This window comes from Eumetopias jubatus, unplaced genomic scaffold (assembly GCF_037043125.1).
Source record: "Eumetopias jubatus isolate StellerSeaLion01/CBP00866 unplaced genomic scaffold, mEumJub1_p1.0 scaffold_13, whole genome shotgun sequence".
In the NCBI taxonomy this organism is placed as follows: domain Eukaryota; kingdom Metazoa; phylum Chordata; class Mammalia; order Carnivora; family Otariidae; genus Eumetopias; species Eumetopias jubatus.
In genome coordinates, this window is record NW_028274819.1 from 97548142 (window position 1) to 97571440 (window position 23299).

Consider the following 23299-nt stretch of genomic DNA (forward strand, 5'->3'; position numbering starts at 1 on the left):
CGCCCCCTCCCAAAGCTGCTTCTCTCTCTCTGGGCAACTTTTCCTAAGGATGGGTGATTCCAGGCAAAGCCCTTCCCAGGGGAGGTGTTTCAACACGGGGCCCCCACTAGCAAATGCTGGCCTGAGACTCTGACATCGGGTTTCCCGGGTTCCCAAATCCCTGCCCAGGATCCCCAGGCTGCCTTTGAAAGAGCAGCCTCTGCCAGGTGGGAAGACTGCCAGTGGATGCACCCCCATGGGCCAGAGGGCTTGGAGGTGGAGATGTTGTGAGTGCGAGTGTGTAAGTGGGTCTGTCTGTGGGCTGGGAGCGGTGATGGGGATCCGAGGGGCAAGGTGGGACTGCATTTCAGTTGCCTGGACTTGGGCTGCTCTTCAAGCCCCTAAAACACATTCTACTTTGGTAGCTCCTTTCTCTTTAAATTCTTTTTCCACTTGGTCAGCACTTTTCCACACCAGGTGTTCTTTGCCCTAATTGTTTCTTGAGGAAGAGGGTGGACCCAAGAGACCAAAAGCATTTACTCACACCTGGGGGGGTGGGCTATAAATGTGGAGTGCCTTAATGAAGGGCTGAGTCCCAGCAAGCGGCAGTGGTCTGAGTCTCCCACTCTGTGTGTGTGCCGGGGGTGGGGGGTGTCATGCACCCCTGCCCGCAGAGGACAGCCTGGGACCCACCTCTCCTGCTGGATCTCTCTAGCATTACACCCACTATACCCACAGTGGGAGGGGAGGAATGTGAAGAAGCTCATAAGATATACCCAAGGTCGGAAGTACCCATTGCTCACAGCATGCCAAAGGACAGGGACATTCTGACACCAATGACAACTCTAAGACAGGGCCCCTCAATGTGTGCTCCAACGGCCAGGGCTGCTCTGCGAACTGTTTGTGAAAGTCTGAGACCCGATAATACAAACACAGAGAGTGAACTAGAAATGTTAGTAGAGTCCCCAGCATGTGATGAGTGGGCTCTCCCTGTTGCCGGTAGGTATGGACTAGCTCGAACGCGTGTGGCGGGTATGACCTGCTGTCCTGCGCGGTGGGACCGCATGCTGGTCTGGACAGACAGAAGCGGAACAGCTGGTCCTTTACCCCAGCTTGTTGGAGAGGCAGTGCCCCCTAAGGAATGCCCACCGATGAAACCACACAGATGGTAAAAGACAGCACATGGATGCCCCCCACTGGGCTCCCTCTCATCGTCCCCTCTTAGGTTGAAGAGAAAGGAGGTCCACGTTCTTCTGGGGGCTGCAAAGATGGAGGCAAGGGTAGTGGGGAGCCACTTCCTTCAAGAGACGTCCAAAAGTTGGAAGGGCCGGTGCCAGGCAGGACTGGCCCAGTCACCCATGGCTCATCTGGGCAGCACGATGCTGCCTTGTTTGCCCTGGGGGCTTGGGTTTGGGAATCATGGATGAGCAACAGTCTGTGAGTGGTAAGGCTGGTACAGGTGAGAGTAGCTGTGGAAGCTGTTTTGTTTGCGAGGGTTCTCTGATTGCTAGGGGCAGACAGTCAATTCCAGACACCACAGGCTGCTCTCCCGAGATTTCTGGCACATAGAGCCATGGTATGAAGCCTGGGGAGTGAGTTAGTACCGTCTAATCTCCCTGGCACAGAAACTGGAAACACTCTGATTTAGAAGGCTCTAACAAGAGGCAACAGGCTTATGCTGGGGGTCTCAGGCAAGAGATGAGAACGACTTCTAGGCACTGAAGATTGTATCCTACAAGAAGAGGGGGCCAAGAGAAATTGTGGGGTTAGCTTTTCTTAAGGAAAATATCTCTAAGACCAGGAGATTCCTTCATTTTCCAGAGATCGTTTTGAAATGGCTCCCAAGGAAGAGAGAAGCATAGACAAGAATCCCTACAACCTCAGAGTCCTTACACCATCAAGAATTCATATCAGTCCCCGCCCCCCTCCCCGGACACTTGGAAGGGCTGTGGCTTCGTTTTCCTCTTCAAGAGAGGTGAGGGGCAGAGCAGGTAGAGAGGGAGTGCAGGACCAGGGTCAGCAAGGGCAAATCCTCGAGACCACTAGTCCATCCCCTTCCAGCACCCTCCTCCCCCTATTACAATGAGGAAATTCAAGTCTAGGGCACAGGTAGACATGTCCCACGTGGCTCAGTGACAGAGCGTTGTCTTGTCTCCTGAGTGTTTCTGATAATTATCGACCTAACGATGGGCTGTATTTGTACAGTGGGGCACCCTTTGCGAAGCACATTCATACCCACTCTGTCATTTAATCATGAAAGGGGCGGGTGTGTGTGCACGCGTACCTCATTTAGAAAGGGCTAGGAATAGGAGACTCTTCTTCACCTCCCCCCACCCCCCCCCCGCCAAGTACTTCCTAGATTTCTGCTGTCCTCTCTGTCTTGGAAAGAATAGTTTTATTCCATAAATATTTGGACTGAAAGCCGTACACATCTCTAAAAGACTTCTGCCTGTTTCTGCCTAGAACCTCACTTCTTGGCCGTGATGAAACATAGTTTCTTTACCCTTGGCTTTTCTTCCTGAGGACTCAGTAGGGTGGAGATGGTGAGGAATGAATTGGTTGAGAAGGACTTTCTAGTCTTGGGTCAGTTACTCATTCTTCCTGTGGGACCTTATGAGAGGCACTAGCCTATCTGTACTCCCTACATGGTCATGCCCATTCCTTCCTAAACCCATGTTGGAAGTTCTCAGGTGAAGGGCCAAAGGGTCCCCAGACAGCTAAGATGCCTTGGCGGTCCTTCTGGAGGGTGGGGCAGGTGTTAGCCATTCTGCCCCACTGACGGGACAACTGAGGGTGGAGAGGAGCTGCAGGAATGGACAACCGACAAAGCTCAGCCCCTCCCTCATCTCTAGCTCCCTGTCCTCCCCTGGCTCTCCTCACAGAATTCTTCCTTCCCATATCTCTGAGCAGGACAAGGGTGCCAAGGAATTTGCTCTACTATCATCTCGGTTTGCAATGTCACCCCAGTGTCCCGTCAAAGGGTTGGGGGCGGGGGGAGACTGGTGCCTTACTGAGGCTGGCTCAGGATGGAGCCAGAAGGAGAAAATTCCCTCTGAGGTTAGATTCTCACCCTCCCCATTTCACCAGAGTTCCTGCTTTTCCCCAGGAAGCATGTTTTGGCCCCAGATAAGGCTTCCGCCTCTTGGACTAAATCAACCCACCTTCCAGGGGTTCGGTTTCCCTCCAGCCCTGTTGGCCGGTGCCCCCTCCCTAATCTTGGGACCTCTCCTGGTGCTACCAGTCTCCTGTGTCCTCTATCACTGGCTCCTGTGTTGGTTCCCAGTTTTCCCACCACCATCTTTGGGCAGAAAGTCACTAGAAAGACGCAGGTTTAACTCTATCATTTGCTAGGTGTGGGATCTTGGGAAAATCAGCCTCAAATCCCTCATCTTCAAAGTGGGATGATACCATCTACCCACACAGAACTGTTGGAAAGGCCAAATGCATTGGGTGTTTGAATGTGCTCTTTTAGACACAAGTGGCACTGTCATCCCTTCCGCCATGAATTCCTGTGATAGAAGGGAAAGCCTCTTGAGGACATGGACTGTTTCTTCATTTTTTGAGCCCAGGGTCTACCCTAGCGTGCTCCTTGGATGTTGGTTACGGGACTACCAGCTAGTGTTGGAGAGGAGGATCAGAGGTAAATGGAGCAAGGAGGCTGTCGGTGTCCAAGGGGACACGGAGAAGGCAACTGGAAAAAAGGGACTAGGGAGGGGCTGAGGGAGATGCGGTAGAGAGGGAGGGCTTAGCTCTGGGGAAGCCTTTACACAAATGCACGACGTGGAAAGTGATGGCAGAGAATTTGGAAAAGCAGAACGTGTACGCTGTTTTCAAGATTCAGCTCCCAGAGATTATCCAGCTCAAATCCAAAGGTCCCGGTGTGGAAGCACTTGCCTAGTAATCTGGGCAGAGATGTAATGGCAGAGCCAAGATAAGAATCCAGAGGAGTCAGGCCCAAGTTTGATTCCTGGTTCAAAGCTGTACAACCCTGGGCAAGTCAGTTTCTCATTCTTTTGCCACAGTTTCCTCCTTGATAAAAACAGGGATCGTAAGAATGAAATGAGATGATGCACGTGAAATCCTAGGCACACATCCATGTGCCCAGGTACGGGGAAGAGGCTGCGTGAACGTGGCTGGACTTTCTCTCCCTTATCCCATGCCCAGCGTGTCTGTCCTCTGCTCTGTTTGAGGCTAGTCTGTGACCCGTGTGGTCAAAAGTCACAGGGTTAGCTGTGTGAGTGCTTGGGGTTTGTTAGTTACAGATGCGGGGGCTTTCGAAATGTGGGTAAGCCTGCATATTCTTATCAACCACTCAGTTGAGAACAGGGAAAGAAAATGTTGTCAGTCTCAAGAATGAAGGAAAAATAACAGGGACATAAAAGAAAGGATAGAAAAGCTGATGATTCAGAAATCTAGAAACTTGGCTCCAGTCCTCTGGGTGGGGGGGGAGGGGGTAAGGGTGTTGGGAAGGGGGACTGAACAGGGGATCAGGAGTTTTTCTGGACTCTAGTGCTGCCACAAAGACACTCGGAGGCCTTGGGCAGTTAGTTCATCCTCTGTCCATGCCTCAGCTCCTTATAAGCAGGAGGAAAGGGAAGAATGAATGAGCTGCCTGCCAGGTCTCTGCCAGCCAGGAGATCTGTGTCTGGACCTGAGAACGCCCTCCTTCGCAGTCCTAGCCTGTGTGGATGGGGAAATGACTTCCCTTTCCCAGCTCCCAGCCCTTGTGCCCCTTGGGGATTTCACACAACACAGAAGGTGCTCTTAGGGAGCTGGGGGTTTCTAGGTCACCTTTTGTTTGTAGTTCCTTTAAAACTCAGAGACAAACCACCCCCTAATTCACGCACTGCTGGGAAGGGGGATCTGCCTTTTAAAAATCCAAAGGAAGCCATTTAACCAAGTTGGTAACCATTGTGACTCATAATAAGCTTTTCTCTGTAAAAAAAAAAAAAAATGAGTCAGAATGACTTTCCAGGAAGTTTGGTTACTTTAATTAGCTACCTCTTTTTTCTTGCCCTTAAAAACATACAGTAATTTGATGATCACCTAAGTATGGATGCTACCAGCCACGGCGCTGAGTCCCTAGAAGTGAACAATCTAGGGGTGGAGAAGTTCCAGACAGCACAGAGCATGGACTTCTTGGTCTCCTTGGAGTTGAGGAAGACCCACACAGAATCCTTTCTTGAATGGGAAACGAGAAAAACCAGCCTCTGGGGCTGACCCACTTGGCCGCAGTGAACAGGAGAAGGGCATCATCCCAGCTACCTAGGGCCCCCAAGTGCTTAGCAGCGATGCTCCTGTAAACTACAGAATCACAGGATCTTGAAGATGTCATTAGACGGGATGATGTTCACAGCTGCATCGTGTCAGGCAGTGTGCTAAGGGCTCTAAACGTCATCTCAGCTACATTAATTAAGCCCCCTCTACAGAAGAGAAAAGGCTAAACTAACTTAGCAGATTGTACAACTGGTGAGCAGCTAAGCTGCGATTTTAAATCCATACCCTTCGAAGATCATCTGTTCCTGCCTCCTAAGGAGGCAAAGTGGCTGGGATAAGGTCACATACGGAACTGGGAGTAGCTCTGGGATGGCACTCATTCCCAAAGTGCTAGTTTATGTCTGGATTCTTTCTCCTTCAACTTAGTCTATACATAGCTCCCAGAGTTCCAGATAGGAGGCCAGAACATGAGCAGATCATCTCTTAACACCTTCATCTTCCTAACCCCCACCCAGGATCTGAACTCGCTCTCTCTCCTGGCTCACCTTCTAGGGTTCCATGTAGCTCCTTCCCACTCCCAACACGGTTACCCTGACTCGGTCGCTTAACTAGTCACAGGACGCCCGTGCCAGCCAGCCTGCTAAGTGTGGTCTTCTTCCCACATAGGCACTCTCCTAGCTGTGTCCCCACACACCTGAGGTAATAGACCTGGCCCAGGTGGACAGAACTGGCTCCAGCCAGCCTGCTACCAGGAAGGGGCAATCCAGCTTCTCCTGAGAGTGGATTCTGGAGTCTGAGTCTTCTCTAGGGAAGAGTGTCAGAGCCGAGACTGCCTATCCCTCTCCAGCTGAGCTGATTTTCTTTTCTTTTTTTAACAATTTTATTTATTTATTTTGAGATGGAGAGAGAGAGCGAGTGAGCAGGGGGAGGGGCAGAGGCAGAGGGAGAGAGAGTATCCCAAGCAGACTCCACACTGAGTGCTGGGCCCAACGCAGGGCTCAATCCCACAACCCTGAGATCAAGACCTGAGCCGAAATCAAGGGTCGGATGCCTCACCGACTGAGCCCCCCAGGCACCCCCAGCTGAACTGATTTTAAAACCTTGCTCCGGTTCTTCGGGTTGGAGGAAATTTTCTTCTCAACTGGGGAGAACAAGTGCCCCCCCCTCCACAGACCCTCAGTAAAACACACTCAGCAATTAAGTCAATTGAAAAATGAGTGCAACTGGCCCGGAGTCTCCCAGCTCAGCTCTCCCTACTCACAAAGAAAAACACAGAACCTACGGCTCTAACATGTATTGCTACCTGTGCAATAGGGTTGTTTTAATATTAAATTGGGGGGCAGAAAAGTTTATGGTAAGTGTATCCTGAAGATGCCCTCCACAGGACCCCCAATTATCTTGCCCCTGACCCAGGCCTCAAGAATGGGATTAGACTGCACCTGAAAGACTTGGGAAAAGAGTTTAGCTCTGGGGGACATTGATTCTCTTCCACTTCTAATTTCTACATCTCTAATGATCCAGATGAAAGACTAATTGAGGTCTTGTTGGAAGGCTATTAAAGTTATTTGGTGGTGTTACAATTTATACTCATGTTTCTTTAAGTTCTTTTTAATTATATGGAGCTTTCAAAGCAAAGCTTGGACTACGGAGTTAAAAGCAGAGAGCTATGAAACTTTCTTCTCAATTCTTTCCTGCCCTCTTTCTCTTCTTTACAAAGCAAAGTCATCTTCCAGGCACCGAGCCTTTCTTTCTGGGTCTATTTACCACCCACATGCATGTAATTTGGAAGAGGAAGACTTGCGCACGGGCCTCTTTGGCTGGTTCCTTGTGTAGGCCTGTTGAGAAATCTGGGGTTAAAAGGCCTTGGTCCCCATCTACTGAAGACACACAGTGCTTTCCATCAGTCAGAGCGGCTAGGACCACAGCCTGCTGCTTCCACGGGTGTTGGAATGGCACATCAAGAAGTTGATCTCCCTAACTTTCCTGTTTCCATTTTGTTTTTCAGGATCTGGCCCTTTCCTAGCCTAGTTCCAGGGATTTTTGTCCCCCTCTAGACCAAGATCTACTGTTCAAAGCCTCCAGGGTCACATCCTATGTCTCTAAGGGAATTCCTTCATTGCCTAAAACCCAGCTTTGGGGTTTGATTGGCTGAAAGACTGAGCAAGACAAGATACCGCATTGTTCCATGCTGATTTGCAACAACTCGCTCCCACCCGTGCTTTCTTGTTTCATTCCCCAGAAGAGAAGACCCTTACCTGTCTCCACCTGGCTGAGGGCACTGCGAGCATCCGTGGAATCTGCCACATCCCCACTCATCTTGATATCTGCAGGGAAAACACAACTGATTTTAATAACAGGTCACAATTTTTCTTGCTATGACATATGTGGCTTTAACTAAACAGCAAAGATGAATGTGTAATTACAACAACCATCAGACTTTCAAATTCCTGATTCCCGAACATACAACCATTAGAATATTCATAAGCTCAGGGCACAAATCTCCTCCTCCCCGGCTTGCCTCCTTCCCCTAGCCTTTCTTTTCCCCTTCTCTGCCGCTACTGTGGGATCTCTCACCTTTTGCATCATTCATTGTCACTTCCTTCAATCACCAGGCTCAGTTGGTAAAAATTTAACAAGGGGAGGGGTACGGCGAGGTGCGGGAGAATGCTTCCCATTTTCAATCCTCATTGCCTTTGGGATTTGGAGGATTTATTATTATTTTTTAAGTTAGCATAAGAAATATCCTTCTCCCCTCCCCCGCCCCCGTAATAACCCTACCCTGGGAGGTAAGAGTACCCTTGAACCCAGGCTTGTCCTTCTCACCTTTCTTGCCCAATTCCTGCCCTTGTTCTCTGTCTGGTTCTCAGTGGTCAGTCCACTGTCTGGGGATCAAATCCTAGCTCCTGTGTGGCCCTCCGGAGATCTTTCTCCTCTGGGGATCCTTACCTTCTTTCCTACTCCTTCAACGTGCTCAGGGAGAAAGGGATGGTGGGCGGGTCAGTGCCCTGCAGAGAGAGAATACCTACACCAGGCCCGGTCTCAGCCCCCTAGTGCTGCTGGTCCGGCCTCGCTGCCCTGCTTCATTTCAATAAATTAAACATTTACCCCTAACAGACAGCTGCCACAACCTAAGAGGTCCCTAAGTCTCCTCCAGGATCAGCAGAGAGAAGCAAAGAGGCAACTTTGAACTAACTCACTCTCTCAGCTCCTCTCCTTATTAAACCACCCAAATACTGAAGCCGTTAAAGACAGAAGAATATTTTATTCAAATCGCCTTGACCCCCCCAACCACCACCCCCATCCTCTTCTCTGGGGCAGCACTTTAACTCTTTCAAACCAGATAAAGTCTTGGTGAGGCAATTTGCATACCCGGCTCCCCAGCCAATCCCAGTTAAGCATGCAGTCTTAATTTGCATCAGGTAATCAGGCAGTTGGCAGTCAGGACGCCTGAGGTCTGGAGATGATCAGGATGAGGGAAAAGGGTGGACCTCCGCCCCGGGAAAAGCGGGAAAAGCGGGGAGAAACCTACTTTTTTTTTTTTTTTTTTTTTTTAGGGCAATGATGTGTGTGGCTCTGGCAGAGATTTAAATTATGGCCCCTGGGGGTGTAGTGACTGCAGTGCGGGAGAGGTGACTGCCATGTCAAGCAAGACAGAGACGGAGGTTCAGAGGCTCTCCAGCTCTTAGAACACCCCAGAAGCAGAGGATGGAATAAGCGACTATGGGAGCCACTGTGTTTTGAGGAATATTTCTGATACCCACCCAAGTGATGACTCCCAGGTAAATACTTGGAGCTCCATGTCCCGCACAGTCACAGACCACTAGGGGAGACCTTGCAACCACACCTCACCACCTGTCCCACTGTGCTACATTTAGGAAGACATTTCTTGAGCCTAACCTAAGTCCTTCCTGCTGTAGTTTGAAACTTTCTGTATAGTCAGTCATGTGTGAATATGCAGAACTAGTGTGGGTCACCTGGACACATCTGCAAAGGGCTTCAGCTGTTGCTTACCTTTTGCTCCTATGGAGAAATGGGCTTTGCTCTGTACGACCCCTGGAGCTGGGCACGGCCTAACACAGATTTGCTCAGCTCCCGCTTCCCCCATAGGGATTCTTCAACGGTGCTGAGGAAAAAGGCAGAGACTGGCCCCTCAGTTTTCTAAACGGCCTCAGTAGCATCTAGAGTGGCCTCAGAGCATTGGTTTTGGTGGCCAACAGACCTCGATTTAATCCCAATGCCATGGCTAACTATCAGGGGACCCTGGCCACATATTTGAACCTCAGTTTTCTCATCTAAAAATTGGGAATAATGAGGGGCTCCTGGGTGGCTCAGTCGGTTAAGCATCTGCCTTTGGCTCAGGTCATGATCCCGGGGTCGCTCCCTGCTCAGTGGGGAGCCTGCTTCTCTCTCTCCCTCTGTCTGCTGCTTCCCCTGCTTGTGCTCGCTTTTTCTGTCAAATAAATAAATAAAATATTTTTTAAAAATAAATTAAAAATTGGGAATAATGATACTTCCTGAGTTCTTTTAAGGAGCAAACAGAATACTGAATGAAAACCGCCTGGCTCATTTCCTGGTGCAAAGTAAGCTCTCAATAGAAGAATGAACTAAACAGATACTTAGGCTTCTCTGTTAATTCCCTTCTGCCATAACAAGAAATAGCTTTGGTTTTCTGTCTCAGCGCTATCATAATTTGTCTTTTACCTGGGAAGCCATAGGCATTCTCCAAATTCTGACTTCATGAGGGAAGAGCTCATGGGGACAGTATGGGTTTAAGAGCGGTAAGGCTGGGATGATGACCAGATTCTCAAATCAAGTTATTTCAAATTCCTGACATTTAAGAAGGGTAACTGTTTAGCTAAACCACAATTTCATGCCTGTAACCCAGACTCCCTTCTGACACCCTTTCCCTGCATTGCCTTTAAATATAGCCAAAAGCCATCCCTCACTCAGCCTTTGAATTAGCTTAAAAGGTACTCCTAATCATGTCTAAAAATGACTTTTGAAGGAGGCAAAGGCCCATACTCTGCAGGACAGCTTCTCCTTTGATGTACCCATTATGGGATCGACATGGTGACTCCTTGGGATTGGACAGGGATTGGAGCCTGAATGGCGGGGCAGGCTGGGATGATCTATAGAAGCTCTTCATGAGTCCCACAGGATGCTAAGACACTGAGAACCAGTTCTTGTGGGTAGGAGGCTGAGGCTGATGGGTGGGACGAACTCTTGGGTCTCAGCCTAAAAATGGGCCAACACCGAAACTCCCCAAGATGCCATAGCCTTTTGCCTGTCCGACAGCACTTGCCAGGGGTGAGTGAGGGAGGTGTGGGGTGGGGCTAGTCTTCTCGGCTCTTATCTCGGCAGGCAGGCGACTGAGTAGGCTCCTTGCCATCACTCCCTTCCCTGGGGAGGCCTAGCAGCTCTGTGTAAGATCCCAGGTACCAGACACAGACCCTCATCTGCCTCACTGGCACCATCACACTCTGAAGCTGGGGCAAGACCTGCTGACCTTGCCCTCCCTGTGCCTTGGCATGACCCAGGAGCAGCCCCTCTTCGTACATCTGTGTACAGGATGTGTGTGTGAGCCTGAAGGACAAAAGTCCGAGAGGAAGCGTCTCCCCCAGGCTGCAGGCTGAGTGTCCGCAGTGTGCTGAACCCCCAGGTCCAGGCTATGCCGGGGCCGGGGGCGGGGAGAAGCAGAGAGCCTACCCTTCTCTCTCCTACTGTCCATCTCTATCTCTCTGAAGGGACTGGAACTCCCTCCTGACTTCTTCCTCATATGCTCACCAATGGGGGCACTTCTACCAGTAGGAAACCAAGGGGCCCACCAGTCCTACTTCTGAGCTAGTCATGAGTCCAACTGTCTCCTGGAATAGACTTCTGTCACTTCTTTAAGATGAAGCCACTTCCTCTCACAATAAGACCTTCCAACCCAAATGGTGTTCCTGAGCTGTAACTGGTATCAGTCTGTGAGACTTGATCCCAACCTTGATAGGCAACTGTGAGGAGAAAGACAGAAAAAGAGCTGCCCTGGGGCCAACCAGGTGTTCCCCACCGGCCAGTTTCCCACTGTTTTCCTCTGTTTCTTTCCCTCCCCAGCTGTCTGTCTGACTCTTGTCTACCCCTTTGCCTGTTTGTGACCCGGGAAGTAGGGAGGCCCCCCCCACACCTTGGCTGGGGTGCCCCTGTGTCTGGTGACCTCATGCCTGCTCAGGTGTTCATGCTCCTGGAGAGAAATGCTCTATAAAGTACAAAGCGCCCAGACCCCAGGCCGACCTGAATCATGGCTTGCACCCAGGTCATCGAAGTGGAAAGATGGGCCGACTCGGGGGCCACAGAGCTAGTGGACCTGAGTGCGGGACCCGGTGCGAGCCTGTGCCCTATTTTGTGTGCTCTTTTCCTCACCCAAACTGTTCCAGTAAAATCAGTTGAGGAGGAGTTCCCAAGGGCCCAGGACTGGAAATTCACAGAGAAAGTGCTGTTTGTGAAGAAACAGCAAGACACAGAATTACTGTGGGGGGTGGGGTGGGGTGGGGGGAGGTAAGACTCAGAAGAGACCAAATTTCCACCAAGAGGATCCTGGACTGAGAGACCCTAGAGAGGGACCTGTAATGAGACACTCCACAGAGGGACCCTCCACTGCAGGGCCCACACTGAAAGACCCCACAGGATGACCTCAGACTGAAAAGCCCGAGAAGACCCAGCAAGGAGAACCCTCATATGGAGACCCAGTCAGAGAGATCCACAGAAAGTCCCAAGCTGAGAGATCCCTCTGAGGTGCCACTAAAGGGGAACCAGACACCACTGAGGGGCTGAGACTGAGAGCGCTCTCAGGGTGGTGGTACAGGCAGACTAAAGAAGTGGGCTGGGGAGGGGCAGGAGGTAAATGTAAACCACTGAGTCAGGCAACCCACCCAAGGTAGATGGGAACCGTATCTTGGGTTTAGCTCGATCTCCCCTTTTGCATTTGGAACGAGGAGATGGTGAGGGAGGCGTCAGCCTGGAGCTTCCTCCGAGGCTAGGGTGTGTGTGGGGGGGCTTGGCCCTCTCAAAGCTCTCCTCTCTGCCAGATCTTCTTAGCCCCTAGGCATTTCCCTGCTGGGTCCCTGCTGTCCCACCTCCTCCCACTTCCCCTAGAGCCAGGAGCCTCCAGGAGACAATGAAGTGGAAAACCCCTAGGAAGTCTCTGATCTTGTCCCTAAAGAACTTCCCACTGAGGGCCCACCTTTCTGAGGTCTTGCTCCCATTCCAGCCTAGGCCTTCTTGATGGGAAGTGAAGTGGGGAGAGCAGGGGAACAAGCCCCCAGGAATGCCCAGCTCCATGTTGGTGCCACAGGGTCTGGAAACAGACTTTCTCCAGATATTGGATGACACACAGCTGGATGCTTTCTTTGGCCTCACCTGGCCCTCTCTGGCATGTCCTGGCACCTGGGGATCCACGCAGAGTCAAGATCTCTCTGTGAGCCTGACTTTCATTCAGCCCTGCCAGGACCATGTTTGGGGAACTGGGGACCCTGGGTCTCCTCATGCACCTGCTGCTGCCTGTTTTCAGGATTGGTGGGACCCAGGAAGGGCCAAAGCCTCCAGACTGCTCTGTTCCCTGGGGTGGGTCTGGAAAATTGCCTCTCCTCACTCTTCCTCCCTACTCCTCCAGAAAGGAGAGCAGGTACACAGTTCCCATCGACAGCCCTGAAATCCTAAATAAAAGTTATGTGGTGCCGCCCTCCCTCTATGAGAGGCAAACTGCTGCTTTGAAATGGCCAAATCAGTTTTAGCCTTCTACACCTTGAGTCTGTTCTCCACTCAAACCCTCAGACCTCTGGAAGGCCCACCCTAACATCAAACGCGACCATTCAGGATCACCAGCACCTGCCCCAGCCCATCTGTGGAAGGATGGATCAGCAGGGTGAGTGGAGGGGCCTCGGTTCACGCCATGCCCACACACCATTCACATAGGGGAAAGTGACTCCTGGAAAAGCATTTGCATCTCCTAGCTTCCTTCCCCTGAAGAAAGGGGGGCTTGGTATCTGAATCCATGGAACAGAGGGCGGACCTCTCACCAGACCCTCTGAGACACAGAAATGGAGGCATCTATAGTACCACCAGTATCCACAGAGCCTGTGGGTAGGCACCCCATCACACGTGGGGTCTGCTCCACCTTCCCCCCCACACACACGAGGACAGTAGACTCATCTCTTGATACACAGGGACACATGTTTCCACAAGCCCTAATCAATACATCACACCTGCCCCAGGTGTGTCTCTGTAATTGCCAGGCCCCACTCGCTTCTCCTAGCGCCCCCCCCCACCAGACCTTACAAATGCCCACTCTGCCTCCACTTCACATAAAGGACCGAGACACAAAACACGGAACATGTGGATACAAGTATTTTCCTCACTTGTGCACTCCCAGGTCCACACCCCTGGCTGAGTGAGTGAACCACCCTTCTGCGATCAGTGAACAGAACAACTTCAGCCAGACTACAACAGCTCAGCATGCCCAAGTCCCACACATCTGCCACTCTCCAGATTGGAGGCTTCAGAAGCCCTCCCACCCCTTACCCCCGTAGTCCCCACCTCCATTCTTTTCCAGGGTCCCCCAACATTCACCTACCCACGCCGCCCGCCTCTGGGTGACCCGCTACCCACACTGCCCTCTCCTGGTCGCTGGGGAAGCGGACACCCGCCCCCCCCAAGAACGGTGCCCCTCTCCTTCGCCCCTTCGCCCCTTCTCTGACACCTGTCAGCGCTCACTCCCTCCGCCCCTCACCTGTGTGCATGGGCTCCAGATTCACCATCCTGCCCCAGGCGGGGCCAAAGCCAGCGCCCCCCCAGGCCCCTCGCGACTGCCCCAGCCGGGCCCCCTGGGAAGCCAGGGTCTCCTTCCTCCCGCCCCCGGCCGCCGCCGCCGCCGCCGTGGACGCCGCTGCCGGGGCCGTCGCCGCCGCTGTCGCGCGCTCCGCTGCTCCCGCCCGGGCAGCGCTCGGCACGGCCAGGATTGCCACACTCCCCAGGTGAGCACGCGGCGCGGCGCGGGGCGGGGGCCGCCGGCCACGCCCCCCTGGCAGGGCCCCCGCACCTGGCCCCGGGCCCATGCAAACCACCGATTTGCATACGGGGAGCTGGGGACCTGGGGAGGGGGACAGGGGCTGCTGCTGCCGGGGCGGGTCCCCACCCTGCGGAACACCTGTCCGCTCTAACCTGGCCGGGCAGCCTCTCCCTAGGGCGCCCACAGCCACCCAGACTCCTGGTCCAGCTCGCCCTTTTTAGGAACCCCTGATGGATTCTCCAGCCAGGGCCTGAGCTGCTGCCTGGACAGACTCTCAAAGGGTAAGCGCTGCAAGGAGTCTAGAGCGTTTAGAAAAGCCGTGGGGGTGTTCTGGAAAAAAATCTGGCTTTGGAGTCCTCTCTCTCCACCACTTACCAGCTGGGTGACAAGAGCCAAGGCTTTTCACCTTCCTGCACTCAGTTTACTCATCTGTAAAACGGGCGGGTGCTCATCACGACTGGCATCTATCTATATGCAGTTTAGCAGGTGGCCAAACTCACCTAGCCCCCCGCTCCCCCCCAACGTGCTCACAACATCCTGGGAGCTAGATGGGGCCCAGCTTATTATCCCGTTTTCCGGTGATGACATTGTCCCCTGCCTGTCTTCCAGGTCCCAGGTAGCTCTGAGTTTCTATGAGAAGATGATGTGAAAATTATTTACCAAGGTCAGGGATTGTGGGGACAGCCACCTGCCTCATCTACACAGGTGGGAAGGGACTCGCCAAAGGCATACCATTTCCTAGCGATGGAGCCCGACTCAATCAGGTCTCTGGACTCCCACTCCAGTGCTCTTAGTAGCATCCATCATAGACTCATCATCTAAGCTCCCCCCACTCTTCTCCTCCATTCTTTAGGTCCCAGGAAGTGGTGCCAAGGCCAAGGGCTTACCTGTCTGTAAGCCCAGAGAGCCTTGGGCTGACACGAGCACAGGACCTTGCCCCCTCCTTCCAGACAGGTGTTCCTACCTTCATCTTAGTCTCAAGGACTCTTTCCGGCTCACAGAACAGGTCCTGAGCTTTTCTGCCTCTCTGCCGTGTTTACGGGTGTTCTTTCCATCTGACACATTACCCACCCCCCACCCCCAATGATCCCTATTATAATATCCAGCATTTATTGAGCTCTCGCTCTGTGCCAGGCACTGTGCTAACCAACACTTTAAAGGCTTCCGATCTTGTCTAGTCCTCATAACAACTCATAAATGGGACTCCTATTATTCCCACTTAACAGGTGGGTAAAATGAGGCTTAGAGAGTGGAACTTGCCCGGTGTTGCACAGCCAGGAAGTACCAAGGCTCCTGTTCTGAAACACTGCACGTTACTCCCTCTGCACAGTTCAAACGCCACCTCCTTTCTGGCGTTGGAAATGATCTGATCTTTTACTAGATTAGCATAACGCTTCAGTGTGCTTGGTAGCCCTTGTGGTGGCTTCCATGGGACTTTTCTTACCCTGCCTCCCGGTCGTTAACTAATTGGCTGCCTGTCCTCAGTGCCGGGACACCCAGGCTTTGGGGGAGGGCTCAGTGGGTGCCACAGAGGCCGTGGAGGAGTAGGAAGTGCCCAGTAAGTCCCTGTTCGGGTTCATACGAACCACCCTCCGCCAGTCACATCAACTCTTCTTCCCACTCTTGGCAAGAGGGAAGAGGACTTTCTTCCTGATTCTTTGGCTGGGGGAGGAAGTGATCAGTAAAGTCTTCTTGGAGGCCCCCGGAACCCAGGGATACCTCTCAGGACACCTCTACCCTGTCCCTTCCTCCCACCCCCTTCTCCCTCCTTCCCTTCCTTCCTCCACTCCAGGTCTGGCTCCTTCCCTGAGGTACCTTTCTTATCTACAACTGTATTTCGCCTACCATCATGCTAGAAAAATGCCTGCACACAGCTTATGTACCCCCGTATGCTCATGATTTCCATATGTCAATTTGCATAGCATCCGTGTGGCTGTGTACACCGAGGGTCTGATTCTCTGACCACCATATCTGGGACCTGCTGTTTCTCGTTTCATGTGCAGTTACCTTTCTTCTCTGGGCTTTGGTTTTCCAGAAGCCCGGGATTGGGGAGGGGGTGGTGGCATGTGACTAATGGTTCCCAAGGGCCTTCTAGTTCCAGCAGGCTAGGATTCTGGGGCCCTGGGGATGAGGTGGGGGCAGAGCTCTTGGGGATGGCGAACCACTGAGCAGAGGTGGGACCTTGAAGGTTCACAGTTGGAAGCACAGCTTTGGATTCCAGACAGGGGGTGGGAGGATGGGAGGGTGAGGGGGTGGGGGTGGGGAGAGGGTGACAGACATTACCTCACCTTCATCCCTGGACTCATTCATTCAATAAATATTGAGTGCTTCCTATCTGCCAAAGAGAGGTGCTACATGCTGGGCATGTACCTTCTTATTTACTCAGCACACCTTTAGAAGGAAGATACAATTTTGAGACTCCTTTTATAGACGAGGTTCAGGGAGGTTAATGCAACTAGTAGATGGCAGAGTTAGGAGTTAGAACAGGTCTGCCAGACTCCAAAGCTGGAGCTTTTATTTATTTCTTTCTTATTTTTAAAGATTTTATTTATTTGAAAGAGAGAGCCAGAGACAGCGACAGAGTTATAGTAAGACAGAGCACAAGCGGGGAGTGGGAGAGAGAGAGAAGCAGGCTCCCCGTGGAGCAGGGAGCTCAACGTGGGGCTCCATCCCAGGCCCTGGGATCATGACCTGAGCGGAAGGCAGACGCTTAACCCACTGAGCCACCCAGGTGTCCCTAAAGCTGGTGCTTTTAATCCTACCCTCCAGTGCCTATGCTGGAGTCTCCCCTTCTCTTCTGTGATCATGTCACTCGAGGTGGAAGGAATCTAGACTATCATTCATAAGAGGAACCCAGGTCCACAGGGGGAGGAACTTGCCTCCCGGGGCAAGTGGATATAAGTCACATCAGAGCAGAGACCTTTCTGTTCTCCCTGCTCCTCCTTCATATGCTCTTCCAGAGTCTTAGCCGGTCGGGTGTGTTAGTGGCATGCAAATATGGGGCAATGGGCAAAGCTGGACAATCTCTATTCCTTCCCCCTCTGACTTGCTTGATGACCATTTCAATTAGATGCACTGAACGGGAGTGCAAAAGACCTCTTTATCCCTCCCTCTTTCCCAGAACTCAGAATCTCCATGAAACCAGCTTTTTGAGTTCTGGGCAGATGGGAGATCCCGGGGAAGGTGCCAAACCCTGGGCCTAATAATCCCTGTTCTCTGTTTGGCCTGGGAGAAGAAAAGCTGTGGGAAAGAGAAGAGATAGGAGGTTGCCTGGAGGTTAGAAAAGGAACAGAGGAAAGAAAGGGAAAAAGAAACAAGGACGGGAAATTTCATTGCCTTTGGACATCAAAAGAGGCCTATGCAAATGAAATGCAAATGAGCACTCCCTGCTTCCCTTACCCCCACCCTTTCTCAACAGCTGGAGGACTTTTTCAGAGAGTAGCCAAAACCTTACTCCAGGATACTGTAGTCCCCAAACTGTGATCAACTCTGACTCTGCTCCAGGTCCTCCTGGTCTTCCTGGGGTGACATCTGATCCCCTTGGAAGTCACTAGCTCCCGAGGCCCCATTTCTACCTGAGCAGGCCCTCAGCTTCTTTTGCTTCAAGGACAGAAGCCTCCAGGAACCAGCCTCCCCTTTCAGACACACTGCTGGTTGCACTATCTCCCGTTGAGAGAAGGTGCTTAGGGGAGGGAGGTGGGCCCCTGGCCCTGTTCTGCGCCTCGGCAAAGAGAAGTGGCCTTTTTGGCTGTGGGCCCTGTTGCTCACTCTCATTTCCTGTCATGTCAGCTGGATTGAGTTGTCAGGGTTGGGAGAAGGGTGGGGAGGGAGGCATCCTGGAAGGCCACCAAACAACAAGTCCCTTCTAGCTCCTTCTGTCTGCCAGATGGGCTGTAGGGCCCAGAGCGTGGGGATACGGGTTTGGGGTCAGCTCCCTGCCTTGGGGCAACCACAGGGAAAGGAATGGATCCCAGCTCAGGCTTCCCAAAAGAGCAGATGGAAGGAAAGAAGAGGCCAAGAAGAACTTGCAAGCCTCTTTTAAAATCACACCTCAGAGGCAATCTGATGGCTCCATTGCCAGGAGGAGTATTGCAGAATGGGGGTAGGGGGTTAGCGTCAGGTGACAAAGTGAGAGGTGCTCTGGGAACCAGGATAAAGCCACTGTTTCTGGGGAGTGGACCAGAGAGGACAAGGGAGTCAGGACACTGAGCTATTCCGGGTCCCTGATGTCCCTAATGTTGAGTCCCCAACCCTGGACACGCACCCCCCCCAATACCAACCCCTCGCTCACCTCTAGAGGGAGGAGTACACACAAACTCACTGCTCACTTGCACTTGAACATTCTGAAAAAAAGTAATGATACAGATTTGATTTTTTTTAAGACTTTATTTATTTTATTTGAGAGAGAGAATGAGAGAGAGAGAGAGAGAGAGAGCACATGAGAGGGGGGAGGGTCAGAGGGAGAAGCCCACTGAAATCATGACCTGAGCCGAAGGCAGTCACTTAACCAACTGAGCCACCCAGGCGCCCTACAGATTTGATTTTAAAACAGCACAACAACTGTCTTCCAATGAGATTTTTTGGTCTCGGGGACTGCATTGGGCCTGGGTCTGGCCACTCTGATGACACCTTCAGCAGAACCCTGCCTCAGTCCTTTCCGGACTCTCGGGATCTACTTCAGAACAGGTAAGGCTCCAGGTCCACCCGCTTGCTCGGGGCAAGTCTAAGGCCAGCGCGCCCTCTTGCGGTGATCGGGGGCGTGTGCCCTCGGCGCGAGCATCCTCACGTGCAAGACTGGAGACATCTCACCGCTGTGGTGCCCTGAGTGTCCCCTCCGTAGCTGGGGGACTTACGGGTGAGGGCCCCAGTGCCAGGCATGGCAGAGATATGGAACCTTGCTTTCAGAGTGCTGTTGGATCTTTGGCCTGCGCTCCCCATCAAATGCCAGACTTTGCCGTGGAACCCCAGTTTGAGTCAGCCAGCCTTAGCCCAATCAGTGCTGTGACAGGAGTCCTGGCCTTGTCTGGTGGCCATCCTGTCGCTGGACAGCTCTGCTGGTTAAAATGTCCTACCTCCCACAGTGCCCTCCGGGGCTTCTGAGCTACACCCCGACACATAGGAGGTCAGCGGCCATTCCCCCACTCATCCATTCAGAGAGTGTAGTGAGTACCCACCGGCGCTGTGTGTTAAGCTAGGGGCCGGAAACATAATGGAGACCGGACAGCGACGCTGTCCTCAGGAAGCTCACAGTCTGGTGATGCTCACGGAGCGGGAAACAGGGAAGGCAAGTCCCTGATACTGGAGCATGTCCTCTAACTGAAAAATGGAGGGGTGCTATGGGGGCCTGCTATGGAGCATGACCTACCGAAATCTGGGGGTGGGCACCAGGAAGAGCTTCTTCGAGGACCAGCTTCCGAGCTGGGACCCCCAGCAGAGGGGAAGGAAGTGGGAGCGGGTGTCAGCAGTACCAGCGAAGGCCGGCAGGTGAGTGGGACACCGGAGTCCCTGAAGCAACGGAGGCGACGTCACAGAGCGCCAGAAGCGGGAAAGCCCGGGGGAGGGAGGGCCTGAGTGAGTGGGAGTAGTTCACCGGTGTCGGGAACAGACATCTTGCTACTGCGGATTGCAGCACAGCCTTGGGTCGAGGCAGCGAAGTTGGGAATTGCTGAGGAAGAGGATGTTGGCAAGAAGCATGACTGAAGACACACAGAGGAATGGGGCAGAGGAGGAGAGGGACCTGGGGATGAGGTGTTATTCTGTTTTGGAGGTGGGAAAGATTTAAATCCTCTCAGGGCTGATGGGAAGAAGGCAGGAAGGAGAAGTGGGAGAGAGCGAGGGGACAGTTTCCCCAGGGAGGAGTGGGGGAGGGCTGGCATTCGGAGCCCTGGGGTCTGGGGAGAGGGGGGCACCTCCCGCACCATCACGGCAGGAGGGGATCGGGAAAGGCCTGTGGGCATGCAGGCCCAGCAGAGATGCGGTGGTCTGTGCCCGCTTCCCATGACACAGGAGAAGGGGAGCCACGAATGGAGCGGCCCCTCCTCCCACCTCTCCCTGCTCAGGAGTCAGGACACTCCCTCAGCCCGACCCATAGCCGGAGCCACGGCCGAGGCGGGCAGCGGGGCACCGCGGGGGAGGTGGACACCACACCCGCCGGGCCTGGGCTCTGAGGCGGTTTGTGATGCTCCTTCAGTCCCTCACTCCATCTGAACCCCACTCCCCGCCGAGGCCAGGCTCTTCTCCAAGGAGAAGGGATGCACTGAGTCCCTGCCACGTGAGCCTGTGTTTTCCTTCACCTCCCTTTTGCTTTCTTCCTTCCCACTGTCCATTCTTCTGGGTCCCCAGCCTGGACTGCCGTCTGAGCAGTCAGGGTCTCTGCGGGGAAACAGAATCAGCGCAACACGAGGAACGCCTTTAATGCAGGTGCTGCTGATTCACGGAGGCGCGAGCAGGATTAAGGGAACCAGGGAGTCGGGACGCCGAGAGGCTGGGGCTGAAGAGGCAGGAGGAGGAAATCGTGGTCTAGGAGCCCAAGGAGGTCTGGAGCTTGGAGGAAAGAAGCCAGCACAGAGGTGTGGTCCAGAAGCAGCAAGGAGCAGGGATATATGCCTGGAAATTCCTCTCGTCCTGCCCTCTGATCTCTGGTGCTTCTCACTGGCTGAGCCCGAGGTAAAGGGGCCCAGGTGAGGCCATCCACAGGTTGGTGTCCTGGGGCACAGAGCAGAGCAGAGCAGAGGAATGTAGGGAATGAATGGGGGGGGGGGCGCAAACCGGAACAACCAGCAGAGCTACCTGTTACCTGGCTTTAGTCAATAGTTGAGATCTGAGAGGAAACCCCAGAATGCTTTATTTAATGTTTCTCAAGGTCAAAATGGCCAACACCGTACACTAAGATCAAGTGATAGCAGGTGTGATGGTTCATTTCACACGTCAGTTTGACTAGGCCACGGTGCCCAGTTGTTTGGTCTAACACGAGTCCAGATGCTGCTGTGAAGGTATTTTTGTGGATGTGATTAACATCTACAATCAGTTGGCTTTAGAGAGATTGCCCTTGATAATGTGGGCGGGCCTCATCCAATCAGTTGAAGACCTTGAGAGCAAAAAGAGGTTCCCCCAAGAAGGAATTTTGCTTCAAGACTGTAACAGAAATCCTGTCTGAATTTCCAGACAACTGACCTGCCCTGCAGATTTCAGACTCAGGACGGCAACATCCACTTTTGCCTAAGCTGCCAGCATTTTGGACTTTCTAGGCCCCACAATCACGTGAACTAACTCCTTACTATAAATCTGTGTGTATCCTAATTGTTTCTCTTTCTCTAGAGAACCCCGACTGATGCAGCAGGAATGTGGGAAAACGGGCCTCTCATGCACTTGCTGGTGAGGGTGTAAACTGGGACGGCCCCAACTGGAGGGCAGTTTGTCAGTCTCTACCAAGTACTAGGCTTTGCAACGCTCCATGTTTAGCATTTCTCTACAGCATGGCTTGGAAGAGCCAGTCACGGACAATTCGACCATCCACCAGTGCCACATGCCTAACAATACGAGGGAGAATGCCAGCCAGCAAGGACACACCGATCGCCGGGTCTGGAAGCACTTCGAGGCGACCGCGTCTTCACAGATGAGGAACTGGGGGCTGGCGACGGGGGTGACCTACCCCAGACTGCACACAGCTCGGACGAGGCCGGTACCCCCATTCCTTACAGGCGTTGTTACCTTCAAGCTTTGCTTCTTAGGAGCAGTCCTTGCCCTATTTTTTGCCAGGCTCCTTGGTGGCTCAAATCATGTCTAGGTTCTAGGGCAAGACTTTCGTTGACTAAGGTTGCAGAGAGAGGAACCTGAAGAAAACCCATGGAACATATGGCAAGGCCCAGCCCAGGTTGGGGTGATCCTGCCAGGGAGTACCTGGTACCACTTGCGGCTCTCTGGCCTGAAGAGGCTTCCATGAGGCCCAGGGTCCCGGCCTCCCACCCAGAGCCCTGCTTACCTTGGCCAAAGGGACCAAGCAGGAGCCTGCTCCTGCCAACTGTAGTCGCAGGGGACCGGTGTGCATACCCCCATATATTCAGTGCTTGCTACTGCAGGACTGCCGCCCCAGTGGGGGCTGCACGCCTCATACTGCGCCCCCTCTCCCCACCCCACGGGTGAGCTGTGCTCTCTAGGGTTCTAGGGGGCCAGACTGATAAACCCATTAGGGTTAGTAGGCATGTGTGGAGTAAGAAGTCTGAGGGTTGGATCCCAAGGGCGCTCTAACTAGCTGTCTGACCTTGGGCAAGTCACATAATTTTACTGGTGAGCCACATCCATAAAGTGTCGCAGAATTGCTACAACGAGCCGATGAGCTACTTGATATGAAGGCGCTTCGTCAACTCGGAAGCACCAGAGAAATGAGCGTTCCTTGTAGATACGTTACCTCCCCGTATTTTTTTAAAGTGCACGAAGGCCTCTTTAGGAAAATAAAGCCTTATCCGGGTGTTTCTCAAATAGCTGACCCTGGACATGTACTTAATGAACTGCGCTCCTGAGTGATTTTGAGGTACACAGAACCCTGAGACCCTTGCCAGACAAGTGACTGTGGTGGGGAGGGAGGGGGCAGGGGAGGGAGGGGGGAGGGTCGCTTGGAATGAGGGGGAGTGTGGGCTTTGCCTGAGTGTGACATCAGCCCAAAGTCTCAGGGAATTTTAATTCTCATCCCCATGCCCTAAGACCAGGCAGGGTAGTCTGTGGTGACAGGGTCCAGAAGCCCTCTCATGGCAGGGGACAGGCAGGCTGGGAGGTGCTAGTCATTCCCAAGGAAGATTAGAAAAGCACTCTTCGAAAAAACAGCCCTATTTTTGGCCATTTGAAAGTGACTAAAAAAGGTATATGACCTGGGGAGCCCACCCACAGCAAATAAAGGCACATATAAGGTGGGAGGTGGGAGGTGCCTTCTCCAAGCAATCTCCTCTCTTTATACTGGAAGGTACTTATGATGCAAAGAGGGCTTCAAGAGGTCTGGTTTAGCTGTCTCAGCTTTACAGGTGAGGAAATGTCTACTCTTTTCCCTAATGATATTAGTAACAG

The 23299-nt window shown here is 52.8% G+C and overlaps 1 protein-coding gene across 2 annotated transcripts in view; it reads right to left on the reverse strand.

The window, feature by feature from the left end:
* POU2F3 (POU class 2 homeobox 3) overlaps positions 1 to 13991 on the reverse strand; it is a 72736-nt gene extending 58745 nt beyond the window's left edge. For both annotated transcript variants that reach the window (XM_088017636.1, XM_028125982.2), the window contains exons 1-2: positions 13964 to 13991; positions 7452 to 7520 (exon numbers count right to left, since the gene is read on the reverse strand). In XM_088017636.1, coding sequence (XP_087873762.1) covers positions 7452 to 7520; positions 13964 to 13991 — 97 coding nt within the window. The remainder of the gene's footprint in view (positions 1 to 7451; positions 7521 to 13963) is intronic.
* Between the last annotated feature and the right edge of the window lie 9308 nt (positions 13992 to 23299).